At 36.4% G+C, this 17,409-nt stretch overlaps 1 protein-coding gene across 4 annotated transcripts in view; it reads right to left on the bottom strand.

Moving 5' to 3' along the window:
• LOC107668303 (RNA-binding motif, single-stranded-interacting protein 3) overlaps positions 1-17,409 on the bottom strand; it is a 158,091-nt gene that overhangs the window by 85,324 nt on the left and 55,358 nt on the right. For all 4 annotated transcript variants that reach the window (XR_001631879.1, XM_016460136.1, XM_016460138.1 and 1 more), the window contains exon 4: positions 17,053-17,144. Coding sequence is in view for 3 of the 4 variants with exons in the window: in XM_016460136.1 (XP_016315622.1) it covers positions 17,053-17,144 (92 nt within the window). In the remaining variant the exon portion in view is untranslated. The remainder of the gene's footprint in view (positions 1-17,052; positions 17,145-17,409) is intronic.

Genomic DNA, 17,409 nt, shown 5'->3' with positions numbered 1-17,409 from the left:
CACACACACACACGCATGTCTCTTTGCTGAGCCGCGGCAGTCTCGGTGAATCAGCAGCATCCACAACTGAACCAAACAAAAAGTGTTGAACTTGAAAATTGTTTATGCGCGAGTGCACTTGCTAATTGAAGGCGGATTGTATCAAATGGATTTTTTTTAAAAAGAAGACGTTTATTAAAGACCTGCAGTTTTATTACATCACGCGCTGGCACAGATGCAGAGAGAGAGAGAGGCAGCGCAGATCGCACGTCTCATAAGTGAGTGGGAATTTACCGAACGTGGCACTTGCGTGAGTTAACACTTAACACTTAAAATGTGCTCAAGTAAAAGTAAAAGTACACAATTTTTAAACTACTAAAAAAAGTACAATTACTGATAAAAACTACTTAATTACTGTAACGTGAGTATTTGCAATTCGTTACTTCACACCCTGATTATATCCAATTTTACGTGCGTGTTGTCATGACATTGTAATGGCTAAAATGACCATAAAAATTATGATAAACTGCTTTGCAGCTCAAATAATTGGTAACGCTTTACAATAAGGTCCCATTAGTTAACATTAACAATGAGCAATATATTTTGTTACAGTATTAAGTTATAGTGATTTTAGTAATATATTAGTAATTGTTGAAATTAACATTAACTAAGATTCATAAATGCTTTAGAAATATTTTTCATTGTTAATGTTAACTAGTTAAAGTTAACAAATGGAACCTTATTGTAAAGTGTTAGTGAAGAAGTGCTTTTATAAAATTATAAGCTTTACATTTCTGGTTTTAATTCCTCCAAAAATCCATTCCATTGTAAGCAGCTCACCATAACCTTAGGTTTTGCTCTTTTGTGATAATCAACATTATTTAACTTCTAACATACTGAACACAGAATATTTCTTTACATGACACTAGTGTGATAGAATCACTTACTTACTCACCTTGTCTGTATAAAGTTATATTCAACTTTGTCATGACAACTTCATTTGGTAAAGCTTGTAAACCCGATAACTTTTACACAATGTCTGCACAAGGATACCCAGAAGGCAGGTGACATAACTTCCTTGTTTACATGGAGCTCAGCAAGCGGTTTGCCAGACTGTTGTCTCGAAACAGCAGAAGAGCATAAACATCTCCTTCCTGTTGTCTGCATACGTTCCAAATATCTGACGTTGAAATCCAGCCAGAAACAGTATAAACAAAAAGCTGTCTGCTACATCTTTACCGGAGACCAGGTGTGTGACAACACCACTAACTGAATTTTTTGAAAAGTATTTTGAAGTATTGAAAAATGTTAAATCATATTCTTTTTTAGGAATGTAAAAATTATTCATTTTTAAAAGCCAGGTCAAATCACCACATTATTTCAGAAAATAATATAGTAAGGCCAATGTGGCCATTATTCACAGATGACGGGTATAAAAAGATTTGTGTCTTGCTTAATCTGAACAGTTTATTCTAGTTAGGCATAGGGAAGCTCTTAACTGCTACAGCTCATTTAACACACTGCCAAAACTTAATTAAAAAGCAAAAAAAGAGACATTCTAATGGGGAATTTAGTCCCAATACAAGACACAAACAAATAATGTCTCATAATGGAAAAAATCTGCCACAACATTACAGTCCCATTTTCACGACATGGGTATTTAAGAGCCTTAATGTGCTGAATTTATTTGTTAATACAGTGAGACTTCCTCCAGTAGGGCCATTACACTACGGACATAATCTCCATCACGGGTCCGAATGATCTAATGTTTGCTCTGTCATAAACACACAGACTCTCAACGCACACACACTGAGCTCATGTGATCCAAAGCCTGTAATATTGCCCAACATAGCCTATCACGCCTCAAGACTTGCCAAGACCGTGAAACAGTGAGCTTACCTATACTGTGTACAAGAGCACCATTTGCCCTGTGGTAATGTCTACAACTAGTGGTGTGTAAAGGAACCAATATATAACAAGCCCTTTGTGTACTATGCATATGTTTGTGTGTTTAATTGGTGTTTTTGGTCATTCAGTCATGAAAGAATCTTCATCTTAATGATTAGTTAAAAAAATGAAAATGACGACATTATTTGCTCACCCTCATGTCATTCCAAACCTGTATGACTTTCTTTTTTACATGGAACACAAAAGAAGATATAAGGCCAAGTGATGTTGCACCATTCAGAACTGAGAATCTCTTTAAAATTCCAATTCAGTTCCTGAATTTAAATTGAGAATTTGAATAGCAAACAGGACAAACTTTGAATTAAAACAGGAGGAAACAGAAATAAAATAAGTTGAAATTCAAAGAAATTCACACATCTGCAATTTTTACCTAGGAAAGCAAAATTGTATTGATAAAAAGATGTATGGATAAAATGATGGATATAATAATGGATAGAATGATACAAAAATAGATCGAATGATAAATACAATGATAGAACGAAGAAATGAGACAGAACCACGTCTCTGTCTCCTATTAAAGCTTTGCAAATGGATCCGCAAGTCTCATGTCTCATTCGCCCCGTAACAGATAGTCAGACAGCTAGATAAAACCTTAAGACAGAATAAGCAATCAAACAAAATATATAGATAGATAGATAGATAGATAGATAGATGATAGAAAGAATAACAGAGCGATAGATAGAACAATTGATTGAATGACAGATATATAGAATGATAAGAATGATAGATAGAACGATAGATGAAAAATGCTGGCAACCAAAAGTGTGCATTGACTTCCATGGTATTTTTTCCATACTATAGACAATGGCTACCGTCAACTGCTTGTTTACTAACAGTCTTAAAAAATGTCTTAATTTGTGTTTAACAGAAGAAACAAAATCATACAGGCTTGGAAAAGTAAAGGATGACAGAATTTTCATTTTTGGGTGAACTATCCCTTTAATTTAAATCCACACTCTTGAATGAGCCAATTCTTTAATTCAACCCTGGCGCATATTCAAACTATAAAATCACTGGTTCTTGCATGTCATGTAACTGATCGCATCCTGCCAAGTAGTAATATGCAAAGATGCAAATGACATTAAAACGTTATGCTGTTTTTCTGTGAAAACAGAGAGTTTCTTTCAGCTGTCAATCTAACACATAAAATTAGTATGTTGTAATTAGAATGGAGTGCAGTATACCTGTAGAATAGTACGATGGAGGCAGCACAGTCCTGTGTATTACATTATCAAACAGTTTTGGATGGATCTGTTGCACTTACAGCTCTATGATGCATCACAAATGGTTCTCCAGTGCTCTGTCAGGCCGTCACTATAGTTAACTGGCGAGCGCTTCAGTGAGCTCATATCTGCCTGACATTACAACAGCAGCTGCAGCTTAAGTCTCTGTGATGAGGTCATCTTTACTTGACATCTGGGTCCAAGACAGCTGTGTTTTGGCACGTATAGAGCCCGTTCTGACGTAGCTGCCCATACCGTGCCCATGACGGCTGGGTCAGTGCCACATCGGTGTATGTTCTTCTTATTCTCTCAGACTTCATCTTTCCCACTCAATCAATCATTCGCTCAAATCAAAATGATCAGCATCATCTGCGCCTCAGGTTCTTAAACCCCTGTGTTGCTTTTCCGTTTATGAGAGCTAGATCAAATGTAAAGAGAGGCATTAATCACTCAGTGCTGGCCTTCTTGCAGTTGGCTTGCTCATCCAGCGGGAGATTTTTATGAATTATATAACTTTGATTTATGGCATGTCAGAAAATCAGGTTTATTGTTTTTTTTTTAATTCTTTTACAGCTCAAGAACAGGTCAACATTATTTCCTCTTGTGCTGTACATCCAGAGGGCGAGCATTGCAGGCTGCAAGATTTTTTTGAGAGGTGGAGTGAGAGGAAGTGAGGATCATTCATTTGTCTTTGTTTAGTGTGAGCTGCTCTTTGGAGTCAATCGATTTTGATTCCCAGCTATGATTCTGCTCTAGCGCTGGCATAGACCGAGGAAAGGCTTGCATGCACAGACGAGGGTGAGAAATATGTGACTGAGCAACAGACAGGAAGTAGGGTCAGTCTGGTTATGTGACATAGTCAAATCTTCCAGACTTCTCAGGAACTCCCTTCTCTTGCATTCCCTCTTACTCAGTCTGTTTCTTTCTCTAACTCTGTCTATTCAGCCCAGGGAACATGCTGTTCCGCCAGTAGCAGCTGCTTGCACAACTCAATCCCATATGAAATGATGATAACCACTCATGGTCCTCCAACGCCTTTGCCTTCCTTTAGCCCCTTCAAACAAAGTCCACACGATGACCCTAACAGAGAGCCTCAGGGTGTGTTTTGGAAGACACGTGCAATGATGATGAAAAGTGGACCAATCACAAGGTCATTGTGACACTGGATCATGTAGTCTGCCACAAGCCTAACATATCTCATCTAGAGTCCACTTTATAGTTTAAAAGTCTTGTGTATTAAATATAAATCAGTCTTATTTACAGCATATTCTCTATACAAATTAAAATATAATTAAAAATAAATAATAAAGGATTAACATTAATGTTAATATGCAATTTAGATATTAAATAAGAATTAAAAATATAAGATATAACTAAAAATAATTTGGAAAACTGAACAAAGACACTTTGACTTTGTGCAAAATATATAATTTAAATACCTTGTTTATATAAAAAGTGGGAAAAACGTTATGCTTAATAAAAAATGTAAATGTATTACATATCGTATTTATTACATAATACATATGTTATATATTATATCATAAATATATTAATAACATAAAACAGATAAATACAATTTAAAATATAAAATTAAAATTAAAAGGATGAAATTTGTAATGCTTCATAATAAAAATTTACATGTATTACAACATCATATACAGTATATTACATATTATGTTATCATAAACATATTTAATAACATAAAACTGATATGTATATTTAAAAAATGTATTTGTATTTAAAATATAAATTTAAATTATTTTGCATATTGCATAAATGCACTTTGACTATGCCAATAAAAATGAAACTAAGCCACCAAAACGTATGTAAACTAAAAAAAGAAAAACAAATTTTAACTAAACAAAGTCAGTCTCGAAAGTACATTTGCAATCCTTTTCAAACTAAGAGAAAAAAATATCTGTGTGACAAATTTACGATAAATCTCACATCTCAAGCAACGCTTGTGAATCAACTATTAAGCAGATGGAGTTATTATAAGAGTGTTGAAGCAAGTGGAAGATTTATTCGCTGTGGACATGACAGTCAGATCGAGTTCTCAAGAGAATGACACGTCTCCGTAATGGACGAGAACATCAGCGGCCATATCAGCTGTTAGTACAACTCACTGCCCAAGATGGCGGAGATATGTAGATAGATCTCAGGCACTAGTGAGGAATAACAACAGCGCTGGGGTGAGACGGGGCTACATGTGTATGACAGGGACAGAGGAGACACGGCAGCATCCGGATGTGTCTGTCTGTGTGCTTTCCGCTCTCTCTCTTCATTTGTGATGGTGTTTCAAGTACTAACATTTGTGATGGTGTTTCTAGTACAAACAGCTGGAGGAATGTGTTTCCTGTCTGATCAGTGGTATGGATGGAGCACAGCCGTCTGAGTTCTGGCGAATGGTTTGAAGCATGTGTACTACACCTTTCCTCTGGCCTTTGTGTGCCCTCATCTAGAGAATAGAGCTTGCATGCACATGAATCTTAAAAATGCACATTAGCATCATTATAAACAACAATAACTGCAACTCCTTGAGCTGTCAGCTTTCTTTTCGCTTTTCGTCTTGAGCCCAGCTCTCCAGCTCCTGAGTGCTCCCACTAAAAGCCCCTTTCCTTCCTCACACAGCTGCTAATGCACGGATAATGAGATTGGTGAGAGGCTGATAGAGGCTCAGAGATACTAACATTCTGACTACATCACCCATAATTCAATTGGGCCAGCTTGGCCGTCTTCCTTTTGTCTGCATGCAGAAGTTTTTAAGGCCACACCACTCCCACATCCTCCATTTCTGGCTCTGTTTGGACTGGAATACTACCATACAGGGGCGTCATGCAACTGTTTTTTTTTTAAGGGGAACCAGTCGCAATTCTGGCCAAATTTGTGCTTTAAATGAGAAAGAAAAGCATTTTAACAACTTACAGTATTGTTTACTTCACTTGTCTTGAAAATCTGAGAAAGCGCATTCCCCCCTCAGTGTAAATGGGCTAAATGATACCATACTACTCTGCACACTACTTCTTTGATTTATTATTTGATCTTAAAACCAAATGCAAAAGCAGGTGAAGGATACACATGTATCCTTTACAGGTGAAGCAATCCCAGAATGCATTAGAAGGTGAAAGAAAATACTAATGACAGAAATGTTGATAATAAATTTCATTCAATATCAAAGCATTGCTAAAAGTAGTTAAATCTAATTAGAAACTATTTTTTTAGCCAATACTGTATTTAATGTACACTTCTGTTCAAATGTTTGGTGTCAGTAAGATTTTTTTTTTAAGAAATTAATAGTTTTATTCAACAAGTGTGCATTAAATTGATGAAAGGTGACACTAAAGACTTCAAAGACAAAATATTTCTATTTCTATTTCAGGTTTTCCATCACAGGAATAAATTACATTTTAAAATATGTTAAAATAGAAAACGATTATTTTAAATTGTAATAATATTTCACAATATTACTGTTTATACTGTACTTTTGATCAAATAAATGCAGTCTTTGTGAACAAAATAACCTAAATATGCAACAGCATACTACATGACTGAAATGTTTATCATTACATAACTTGCAGAGTTTCACTTATTAATATTTTTAGTAGCCTGTATACAGTATATATTCTCATTATTCAGTACACAGTATTCCAACTCAAAAAAGCTGGTAAATAGCACATAAAAAACACTATTGAGAACAACAAAGTAGATACCACAAACATTAATGTTTGGATAGATCATTATGGTTTAATCAAAAAAATGGTTAAAAATAAAAACAAATGAAACAGGGAGAGTTCCTCTGAAACAAAGAGTCCAAATCCCAGATAACCCCTTATAAGTGAGTAAAGCTTTGAATTAGAAAACCCCGAAAATAAGACATTGGCAACAGGCCTTCGTGGCTCAATTTCATATTGGACTCTACTGGCATGCCTGTTTTTTTTTTTTTTTTCTCTCTTTTTCTCGATGCAGTATCGTAGGCAAGAGGAAGGCGCATTATGTTATACAAATCATCTGTGAGTGAAAGGGAGTGAGAAGCCACCATTTTATATAACCGGAATGCGCCTGGTGCTTATTGCTTCTCGAGCCCATTTCATTGTGTCGCAATAGATCTCGTTTATGCTTTCGCTGTCCTGTGTTCTGCTTTGGCCATTACTTTCCCCGGCGAGACAACTACACAAAAACAAGGCATCTGTTTTCAATCACTGTGGGCCCACACCAAAACCGAACGGCAACAACACAACACACACACCACACACACAGATGGTGAGCCCATGGAGAGGGAAACACACTTCACAGAACATTTAGGAAATGGGAATTTGATGTCAATGGTGGAAGACAAAGAGCAATCACATCTTTCCTTTCTCTTTCTTCCCCCACTCTTTCCAGACCCAAAACGAGAAGAATAATCTTGAAGCAATGATGGTTGGATTTTTAAACACGACATGGTGTTGAGTTTCAGTGGTTTGCCTTTATTATACATAAAGTATGTACACTTTGGGAAACAAGGAACATTATATTTCTCAGCTCGTCAATTTTTAGCCTGGCTGAGTGACTTGAACTAAGAGCAATTAGGAACAGTTAGGAAGTTCTGTGCTATGCTTTGTTAAGCAACTACAAAAGGTAATTCGCTTGTATAAAGACTTAATCAACTTCTTTGTCTTTGGCTTAGCGTTCTACATCCCCTGAGAATGGTGAATGCTAACAAATAAAAAAACATTCCCATAGCAAACTTAATAAACAGTAATGACTCAGAACTGATGTTAGAGCCATCAAATGCAATAATAAATGAAAGATTTGACATTCTACACAAAACACAAATTGTAAATATGGATATTTTTCTTATACAAACACATCGCTTCGCTTTAGAAGGCCTTTATTAACCCCCCGGAGCCGTGTGGAGCACGTTTATAATGGATGGACACAGTTTATTTGGGTTGTTGACATATATACCGTACACGTGTCCTATGTTGTAACAGCAAAATTTAGAAAATAATAATTATTCATTATTGATAATTAATTTCTTGTTAATAATTGTTAATAATATACAAATTGCATAAGAGAGATTTTTCTTCATTGTTAGTTTTTTCTCTCTAAATTTTTGCTGTCACACCATAGGACACATTTACAGTATATTTGTCAACTACCCATTTTGCTTCAAAATCTGGACCACTAAGTTACCCACTGCCATTATAAAGCTCGAAAGAGCCAGGATATTATTTAATATAACTCTGAATGTATTTGTCTGAAAGTAGAAAGTCATATACACCTAGGATGGCTTGAGGGTGAGTAAATCTTGGGGTAATTTTAATTTTTGGGTGAACTATCCCTTTAATTATGGAAAAATGGTTAAAATTATTAACGCAATTAACGCCCCCACCTTCAGACCTACATAGGTCATCTTACATTTCATAAGGTGGATGTGTTCGACTTAAAGCGGCTCTGCACAGACCAATCATTGTATGACATTAAAGTACCTCGAGAGTGATCCGACACAGAACACACTAGCAACCCAAACAACACCTTAGCAACCTAACTGCAACACCCCAGCAACCACTCTAGCATCACAGCGGTATTTTTTCCCTGGGCAAGCACCACTTCTTTTTTTTCAAAAAAGAATAAAGATCTAGTTTAATATAGTCGCTGGATGAAAAAGAAAGCTTTGGAAAAATCTGGATTCAGGCAATTCAGCTAAACTAGTGGGCTCCAAGGTTTTCTAACACTCCGGCTAGACATAAATTTGTCTGTGTGTGTGTGTGTGTGTGTGTCTGGAAGACCTGCCAGTCACCCAGCAGTAGGAATCTTTGCGGCAGGTGCAGCTCAGACTCCCACAGCGTAATTCACGTCTGGGCTTAAGGTGTGATGGGGACTGGCAAAAACGTACACACACACACACACACACACACTAATCACCAACATGACCTTGGTTAGGTTATTACGAGTACTTTCTACTGCAGGGAACGCTTTTGTCTGCAACTTTTCAGGCCGAATGAAAACATAAATGAGGAAACCACTGAGGTCATGTGAAGAAATGATAAGTCCGCTCACAGCAGCAGTAATGGGAAACAATTTAACTTCAATTTGAAGTTGTTGCACTGGTTTATTCATATGAAGTGTCTGTGAGGATGGAAAGGCCCTCTTCTTTAAGGAGCAATTATTCATACCCATTTAGCGCTACCGGAACGCCGTGACATGCGCAAAATTGAGAACGGAGAAGAACGAGAGTATTTTCCACACTTCCCCTCGTATAATGCCCTGAGGGAATTTTTCCGCCTCATGCTATACGGCTATATTAAAAACAAAACCATTTTTAAGCATGAGAATATGCTTCAAGAAAGCAATGCTACTAAGTCATGACGGTAATACAATTACAGTTCGCAAAGACATGTAAATACACACTCGTGCGCACAATGCAAATCTCAACGCAGACATAAAAGGAAAAGACCTTCACTTGCACACACACACTCACAACCTCACAATATTATCTGCGTGTTCACACTTATTCAGATGGCCCGGGGAAAGAAATCATAATGGAAGCCAAAGGTGCAGCAAAACCTGTGATATTACCACTTTGCTGCTGCTCATAAAAAGCCAAGGACCAACTGGACTTACACACACACATTCAGACAGACTTGTTTAATCCAACAGTTACATAATGTAATGTTAATGAGGACATTCAGACATGTCTGGCCATCTAAAGCTGTTAAATTACTGAAAGATGAGAGCAGTATCAATAAAAGATTACTAACATTACATTTTAAAATGCTAATGGCTAACATTTCAAGTATTGATATGACTCAAGAGTGAATTTTCATTTTCATTTTAATAACCTCATCACAACACTTTTAATTCTAGTCTTGGATTTACATATTCAAAATTTTGGCGCTGGCCCTCAGGATAACCGCTGAAACAGCACTCCTATTTTCAATCCCGTCCACGGCGGTCAATGCCGCCTGGTGGTTCCATCACAACAGTACGAATCTGCCTTCTAGAACCTTCACTCTCTCCATTTTCCTTTGGAAAAAAGAGCTGCCAAACTTGATCCACTGGGTCCATTACAATCTTTAAAAATGGCTAAAAAATAAACTAGATCATTTCCATAAACTAAGGTACCAACGGAGGCGCTAACTATGCCTTAGGCTAGTTCTAATCTTTTTGTTCTCTCTTTTCTATTGTATGATAAAGTAGATAAAAAAGTTCGTCAAGACAAACTTTAAGTTGGCTTGAGAAAGCCGGACCAGAAAGTTTGAAAAAGTTTGAAAAGTTTAAAAAGTTTAAGAAGTTTAAAAAAGTTTTAAGTTTGATGGTTTTCAGTTTGAAATAGTTTTAAGTTTAAAGTAGGTTTAAAAGCTTAAAGTTTGAAAGTTTTGAAGGCAATACAGTCTGTGATAGATAGATAGATATAGATAGATAGAAATAGTTAGATGATAGATGATAGATAGATAGATAGATAGATAGATAGATAGACAGGTAGATAGATAGACAGATGAGCTTGAATGGGTTAGAAATAGTACATAGAAAGGTTGCTATGGTGTTGTTATGCGGTTGCTAAGGTACCCGGGAAGGTTGCTAAGGTGTTGCTATGTGGTTGCTAGGGTGTAGCTAGCATGATTATCTAGTTACTATCATGTTGCTAGCATGATTAACAAGTGACTAGCATCTTGCTAGCATGATTAGCAAAGTGACTAGCATGTCGCTAACATGTTTCTAGCATGATTAGCAAATGACTAGCATGTTGTTAGCATGATTAGCAATTACTAGCATGTCGCTAGCATTTTTCTAGCATGATTAGCAAGTGACTAGCATGTTGCTAGCATGATTAGCAAGTTACTAGCATGTCGCTAGCATGTTTCTAACATGATTAGCATGCTACTATCATGTTGCTAGCATGATTAACAAGTGACTAGCATCTTGCTAGCATGATTAGCAAAGTGACTAGCATGTCGCTAGCATGTTTCTAGCATGATTAGCAAATTACTAGCATGTTGTTTGTACGTTTCTAACATGATTACCATGTTGCTAGGATAGATAGATTTCTAAAAAGCTCAGTGTGATACACAATAGCAGTCAGTGAGACACAACTGACATTATTGCATATTATAATTAGCAGTCAGTGTCAACAAAGAAGTAAAACAAAAATGGAATTTGTATACAACAAGTATTTCCAGGGTTGACTGCCGTGTTGAAAAAATATCTACAACAGATTGACAAATACAGCTCACATAATGACAAAATAATAATAATAATATTGTAGTATGTATAGTTTATAGTTGCTAGGAGGTTCCTAGGATGTTGTTCATTTGCTACGTGTGCAGTTGCTAGGGTGTTGCTATGCGGTTGCTAGGGTACCCGGGGCGGGTACTTGGGATGGTTGCTAGGGTGTTGCTATTCGGTTGCTAGGGTACCCGGGGCGGTTGCTAACGTGTTGCTATGCGGTTGCTAAGGTACTCAGTGTGGTTGCTAGGGTGTTGCTATGCGGTTGCTAGGGTACCCAGGGTGGTTGGTAGGTTGGCTTGGATAGTTGCTAGAGTGTTGCTATGACGATAGATGGATAGATAGATAGATAGATAGATAGATAGATAGATAGGTTGCTAGGGTACCCAGGGTGGTTGGTAGGTTGGCTTGGATAGTTGCTAGAGTGTTGCTATGACGATAGATGGATAGATAGATAGATAGATAGATAGATAGATAGATAGACAGATAGATAGAAATAGATAGATAGATAGACAGACAGAAATAGTCAGATGATAGATAGATGAGTTTGAATGGGTTAGAAATAGTACATGGAAAGGAAGTCTGATTGAGTCTAATGGGCTTCAGTGTGTTTAGATTTGAATTTTGACAGTTGGAGTTTGTCGGAATGTTCAGGTGAGCAGAAACTTTTCTATGTAAGTCTATGGGATTTTTATGATTTTTAATATTAATTTTGAAGAAAACCATAGGTCTGATCAGTTAGAAAAGATATAGCACACCCGGTCAGATCAGTCTGAAGAGCTGGGCTGAGTTTGGAGTCTGTAGAGTTAAAGCTCTAGGAGGAGATACAGTTGATAATTTAGGATCAGAAGAATAATAATACGAAGTTTATATAGCATTTCAGTAAGTTGGCTTTCACAAGCCAACTTAATTACTAATCAAGTCCCTAATTGCTTTTTATAAAAGTATCTGTTAAATGCTAAAATGTAAATGTGGACATTCTGGAATGTACAGATCATTTTGGAGCAGCTGAGGCAAAAATCAGAATCAGAATCAGAATCAGAATGAGCTTTATTGCCAGGTATGTTTACACATACGAGGAATTTGCTTTCGTGACAGAAGCTTCCACAGTGTAACAGAATGACAGTGACAGAACAAAAAAACAGTTTAGAAAGTATAGTTTTGTTAAATCTTGAGTATTAAAGTCATGAGAGAGATAGATATCAGGGAAAAATAAAGAGACTGAAAAGAAAAATGGAAGTGAAGGTTCAGTTCAGGAGAGAATTTTTAATTATTTTGCATGTCCCCAACCTAAGGATTTAATCCTTTTTTATGTGAGGTCTGTACAAAAAATAGGGTTATCCATGTTTCAGAATTTGTTGTGGGTGTATGAGTGTGCCTGAAATTTTATTCCCAGTCTGCCCCTCGTGGAAATTAATGGCGCAGACGCGCGGTTTCATTTACTACACATAGGCCTACTGAAGCTTGCGGTTTTCAGCCTCTGCCACCTCAATATATGAGTACATGAACACATACACATAATCTCTAGAACTGCTCTGAGTCACTTCATGAGCATTTTACTTATTTTGAGAAAACTATCATCATATCATATACAAAGCTCGCTTCCCCCGTCTGCTCGTCCTGAAGCATCTGAACAGCGCCGCAGCTCCGCCGACAACAATGTCCAGCAAAACATCAGAATAATCGAAAACCGGTGAAATATCGGGTGGTGTGTACTTCCGAATGTCCAGCAATTCGTCTCTGGTGAAACTGATTGCAGGGATATAACTAAAGACGGGACAAACTAACAAATAACATAAAAACAACTGCGGAGCACGCCACGGAGGCAGCCATCAGCGTCGGCGCCATCGCGAACAAACTGATGGTATGACAGCATACAGTAAACACACATAAGCCCTATTCAGACAGGACTGTTTTTTTCCATAAGAAAAGTCAGGTAAGTTTGTGTTCCACAGAGACGTACTTTGTGATTTTAATCCTGTTCTATTTGAGTAAATCTGTGTTTTCCTCACACACACACACACACACACACACACAAAATAAAAAGGAAATTACCTTCAGTTTTTTTGGCTAACTCCTCTGAGAAATCTAATTCCATCCAGACAGGAATGTCTGTGATTATGGTATATTATTTTCAATGATTATTTATTTTCACAATGATGAATTTCTCATTGCATCTTTTATGGATTTTTGCACATTTTTTCAGTCAAATTGGTGTTTCAAGATCTGCTGTCAACCCATCTGATGTAAATAAGAACATTTAATCAAGAAGCAGAGTCAGATCACCAAAACTTCTCAGAATGGCCAAATCAAGTATAACATTATTTTCTTTTGTTCATTATATAAATAATGTTATAATTGAAAAAAGTCTTATTTAAATGGGGTTTTATGATGTGATCCCAATCCTGTCCGAATCAGGAAACCTAAAATTTGAATATGAAATCACAGACATTCTCTGTCTTTCAAAACTGTGCTATACACATACAAAAATAACAAAAACAACACAGATTTCTGGTATCCAGGTGCAATCTGTCTAAATGGCAACTCTGATTTTTTTCCCCAGTAATGACAAAGTAGGCCACACAATGTCTTTGATCTTTTCTTTTCATTTCTTTTCTTTTATTTGTTCCTTGTCTATCACGGAAAGAAGAAATATCAGAAAACAATACGACACACCAATAGCATTCAAACAAAGAGCCCTCAAACGGAGACTCTGAGAACATTTGACATTTTACATGATGATTCTATTCCATTCGCCAACGTAGAAAGATTCAGGCAAAAATGAGTTTACACAGGGTGGAAACTCAAAACCAAAGTCCTTTTTTGGGAAATACACACACACACACACATTAATGCACACACAAACAAGCATCACCAGTAGGCATGTGGATACACAAAGAGTGTGTGGAGATGTTCAGATGTGAAGGACATGTCTGCAGGCAACTACTCAAATAATTCACACACGCACACATTTTCTCTACTTCTCCCTTGTTCCGATTATACAGTTAACGTATGTGTAACAATTTACATAAATACTGCCTCATAAATAAAATGAGAAGAAATCTCTTCACAATTATAGTATTCCATACTAGCAGCTCATTATAGCATCATAATTATAACGCATTCCTGCCAAACAAATTCCCTGCTTGATGCAAACTAGATTTGTTTGTTTAAACGTGAGAAATAAAAGTCTTACTTTTCAGGAAAGACTTTATAATCTGTTTAAGTGGTAACAGACGTTGTTTGAAGTTAATTTAGAGAAAATCAGACACAATAAGATTGTCACAGCAGGACCAGCACAACAAACACGAACACAAAGGACTGGAAGTTTGAATACCATCCACATAATGAGGTTATGAAATCCAAAATAAATGGTTTCTTAAAGTAACTCGACAGCAAATGTTCACTGAACTGAGTTCTGCCATCACACACACACACACACACACACACACACACACACACACATATACTGTATACGGAGCTGTGTTTCTTACATTAGCATATACCATTTCAGTTCACATCACTCTGTGGCATTCATGCATATGTTTCTGTCCAATAAATATTTCAACACTTAAGTATACTCTGAGGTACATTTCATCGTGAAATATTACATTTGCAATTCTCTCTGAATATCTAAAAGTGAACATGAACCCTAGATGGATTTGTTTGCATCTTTGCATCTTGTATTCTCATAAATATGTCCTTTCATATCCTCTACAACAAACATGGGTCATATTTTGAACCACAATCTAAACTGCACATATACCATGTAGACATTCTCCACAATAAGCAGCAACCACCAGAGGAGAAGCTTGATACACTGGTGAAATAAGTTTAAGAGGTTAGTTTTGTTGCTCACCAGGCACTGTTAAAGTGAGAGAATTCTTAATGAAAACAGGTTTAATAGGACAGAGCGAAACTCTTCGATTGCGTTCCTGTTTAATTTAATGAGCTTTAAGCCAAGCGATTTAGTTCTTTTAATTGCCTTTCTCTCATTGTTAAAAAGACGTATGTGGCCGTCTTCCACAGTGTAAATTCCTCTGAATAACAGTTTAGTTTCTGTTTCTTTCACCCAGGAAGGACTCAACGGTTCTCTGTTCCTCTTGAATTCCACTAAAAACATCACAATGAAGTATTTTTAGCTATGTTTGACTCGACTCGACTCATTGATTTCAATAGTTTGGCACTAAGTTAACAACACAACACTCTTGAAAGCACATAAATACAATACCATTTGAGGTCGGTAAGATTTTTTTTTTATGTTTATGAAAGAAGTCACTTATACTCACAAAAGCTGCATTTATTTGATCAAAAAAAAAATCAAGAAAAACTTAATTATTATTTCAGTCTCAAGTAACTGTTTTCTATTTTAATGTATATTTTTAAGTAATTTATTCCTGTGATGTCAATTTTAATCGGCTATTACTCAAGTCTTTAGTGTCACATAAATCCTTCAGAAATCATTCTAATATGCTGACTTGGTGCTCAAGAAACATTTCTTATTATTATCAATGTTGAAAAGCAGTTGTGCAATGTTGAATTTTTTTGTGGTGGTTTTTTTTTTTTTTTTTAGATGAATAGAATTCCAAAAGAACAGAATTTATTTGAAATACAAATCATAATATTTAATGTGTCTTTGCTGAGTAATAAGACACATTTATTTCCAAATAAATAAATAAATCTTACTGTCATACACTACACATCTGAATGGTAGTGTAAATTAAATACATAAAATATAATATTGGGTAAAATATTCAGCTTCTAACTAGATTTAACTACTTATACTTGATATTGAATGAAATTTAAATATATATTTATAGTTAACATTTCATTAATCAATATTTTTAGTACATTCTAATGCATTCTAGGACTGCCTCATCTGTGAATGATTTTGGCCCATGAAAGAAGGTTTCTTAGAAGGCAGTAGTTCACTAGGTTTTGGAACAGAGCCTATGAAGGCCTCCAAAATGATTAATTGCTCTTCTTACCAATTAGATGCAGTTTGGAAAACAGTTTCAGTCGGAAAGCTGAAAGCAATGTCCAGGGTTCAATGCAAGTTAAGTTCAATCAACATAGATGTCTTGAACTAACTTTGAATTTTGCCTTTATTACAAAAAACTAAGGTCAAAGTTATTTTCTGTGGTAAGCGACATTATACAACAAAGGCTGTCAATTGAGCTTAATTTAAATGGTAAGTTCTATAACTCGGACCACAGAAAACATGCAAACATGAGCGAAAACACAATCTTTCTCTCTCTCACTCCCCGCCTCCCTCTCCTCCTCTCTGTAAGATGACCTGTCTGTTTCATACGAGGCCTGCTGCGTTGCAGAGAGCTCTGACAGGCATGCATTTAAATGGGATTTCAGATACACAAACCATCTGCATCCTGACAGCCTGCAAGCTTATGAATATTAGAGGACAGATGCTTTAAACAACTGTGCGTGAGTCTGAATGCACACACTGGACATCGAGCAACATGAGTCCATTTCTACCACTTCCAGATAATCATATATATACATCCTCCACAGATGTTTACCACTACAGCCGTCATCATCAACATCTTCCACCATCAGGAACACCATAATTAGAAATAGCAGCAGCATACCCGGTATCCTCATTCCTTACTGCTGAAAAAAAAAAAAAAACTAAACCAGGTTTTAAAGCCTAGCTTACCTTTGCCATCTGTGCCTGCACGCCACTGGCCTTCAGGGACGCTACAGCTTTCTGTGCTGCCGCCGGACTGTCGAAATCCACAAAGCCATATCCTACACACACATGTACAGAGTGAGAGTGAGATAAGAGTTATTTATACACATTATAACCAGTGTTGGGGAGTAACTAGTTACATGTAACGGCGTTACGTAATTTAATTACAAAATAAATGTAACTGTAATCAGTTACAGTTACTAATAAACACTGTGTAATTAAATTACAGTTACTTATGAAAATGTTAACGATTACAAAGGGGATTACATTTGAATATTTACACACATCCACATACAGATTTAATTGATTTCTTTCCCAAATTGC

Source organism: Sinocyclocheilus anshuiensis, unplaced genomic scaffold (genome assembly GCF_001515605.1).
Source record: "Sinocyclocheilus anshuiensis isolate Anshui unplaced genomic scaffold, SAMN03320099.WGS_v1.1 scaffold1623, whole genome shotgun sequence".
Classification (NCBI taxonomy): domain Eukaryota; kingdom Metazoa; phylum Chordata; class Actinopteri; order Cypriniformes; family Cyprinidae; genus Sinocyclocheilus; species Sinocyclocheilus anshuiensis.
Note: the sequence above shows the minus strand (reverse complement) of the source record. Positions and strands in the feature narration are given on the sequence as shown.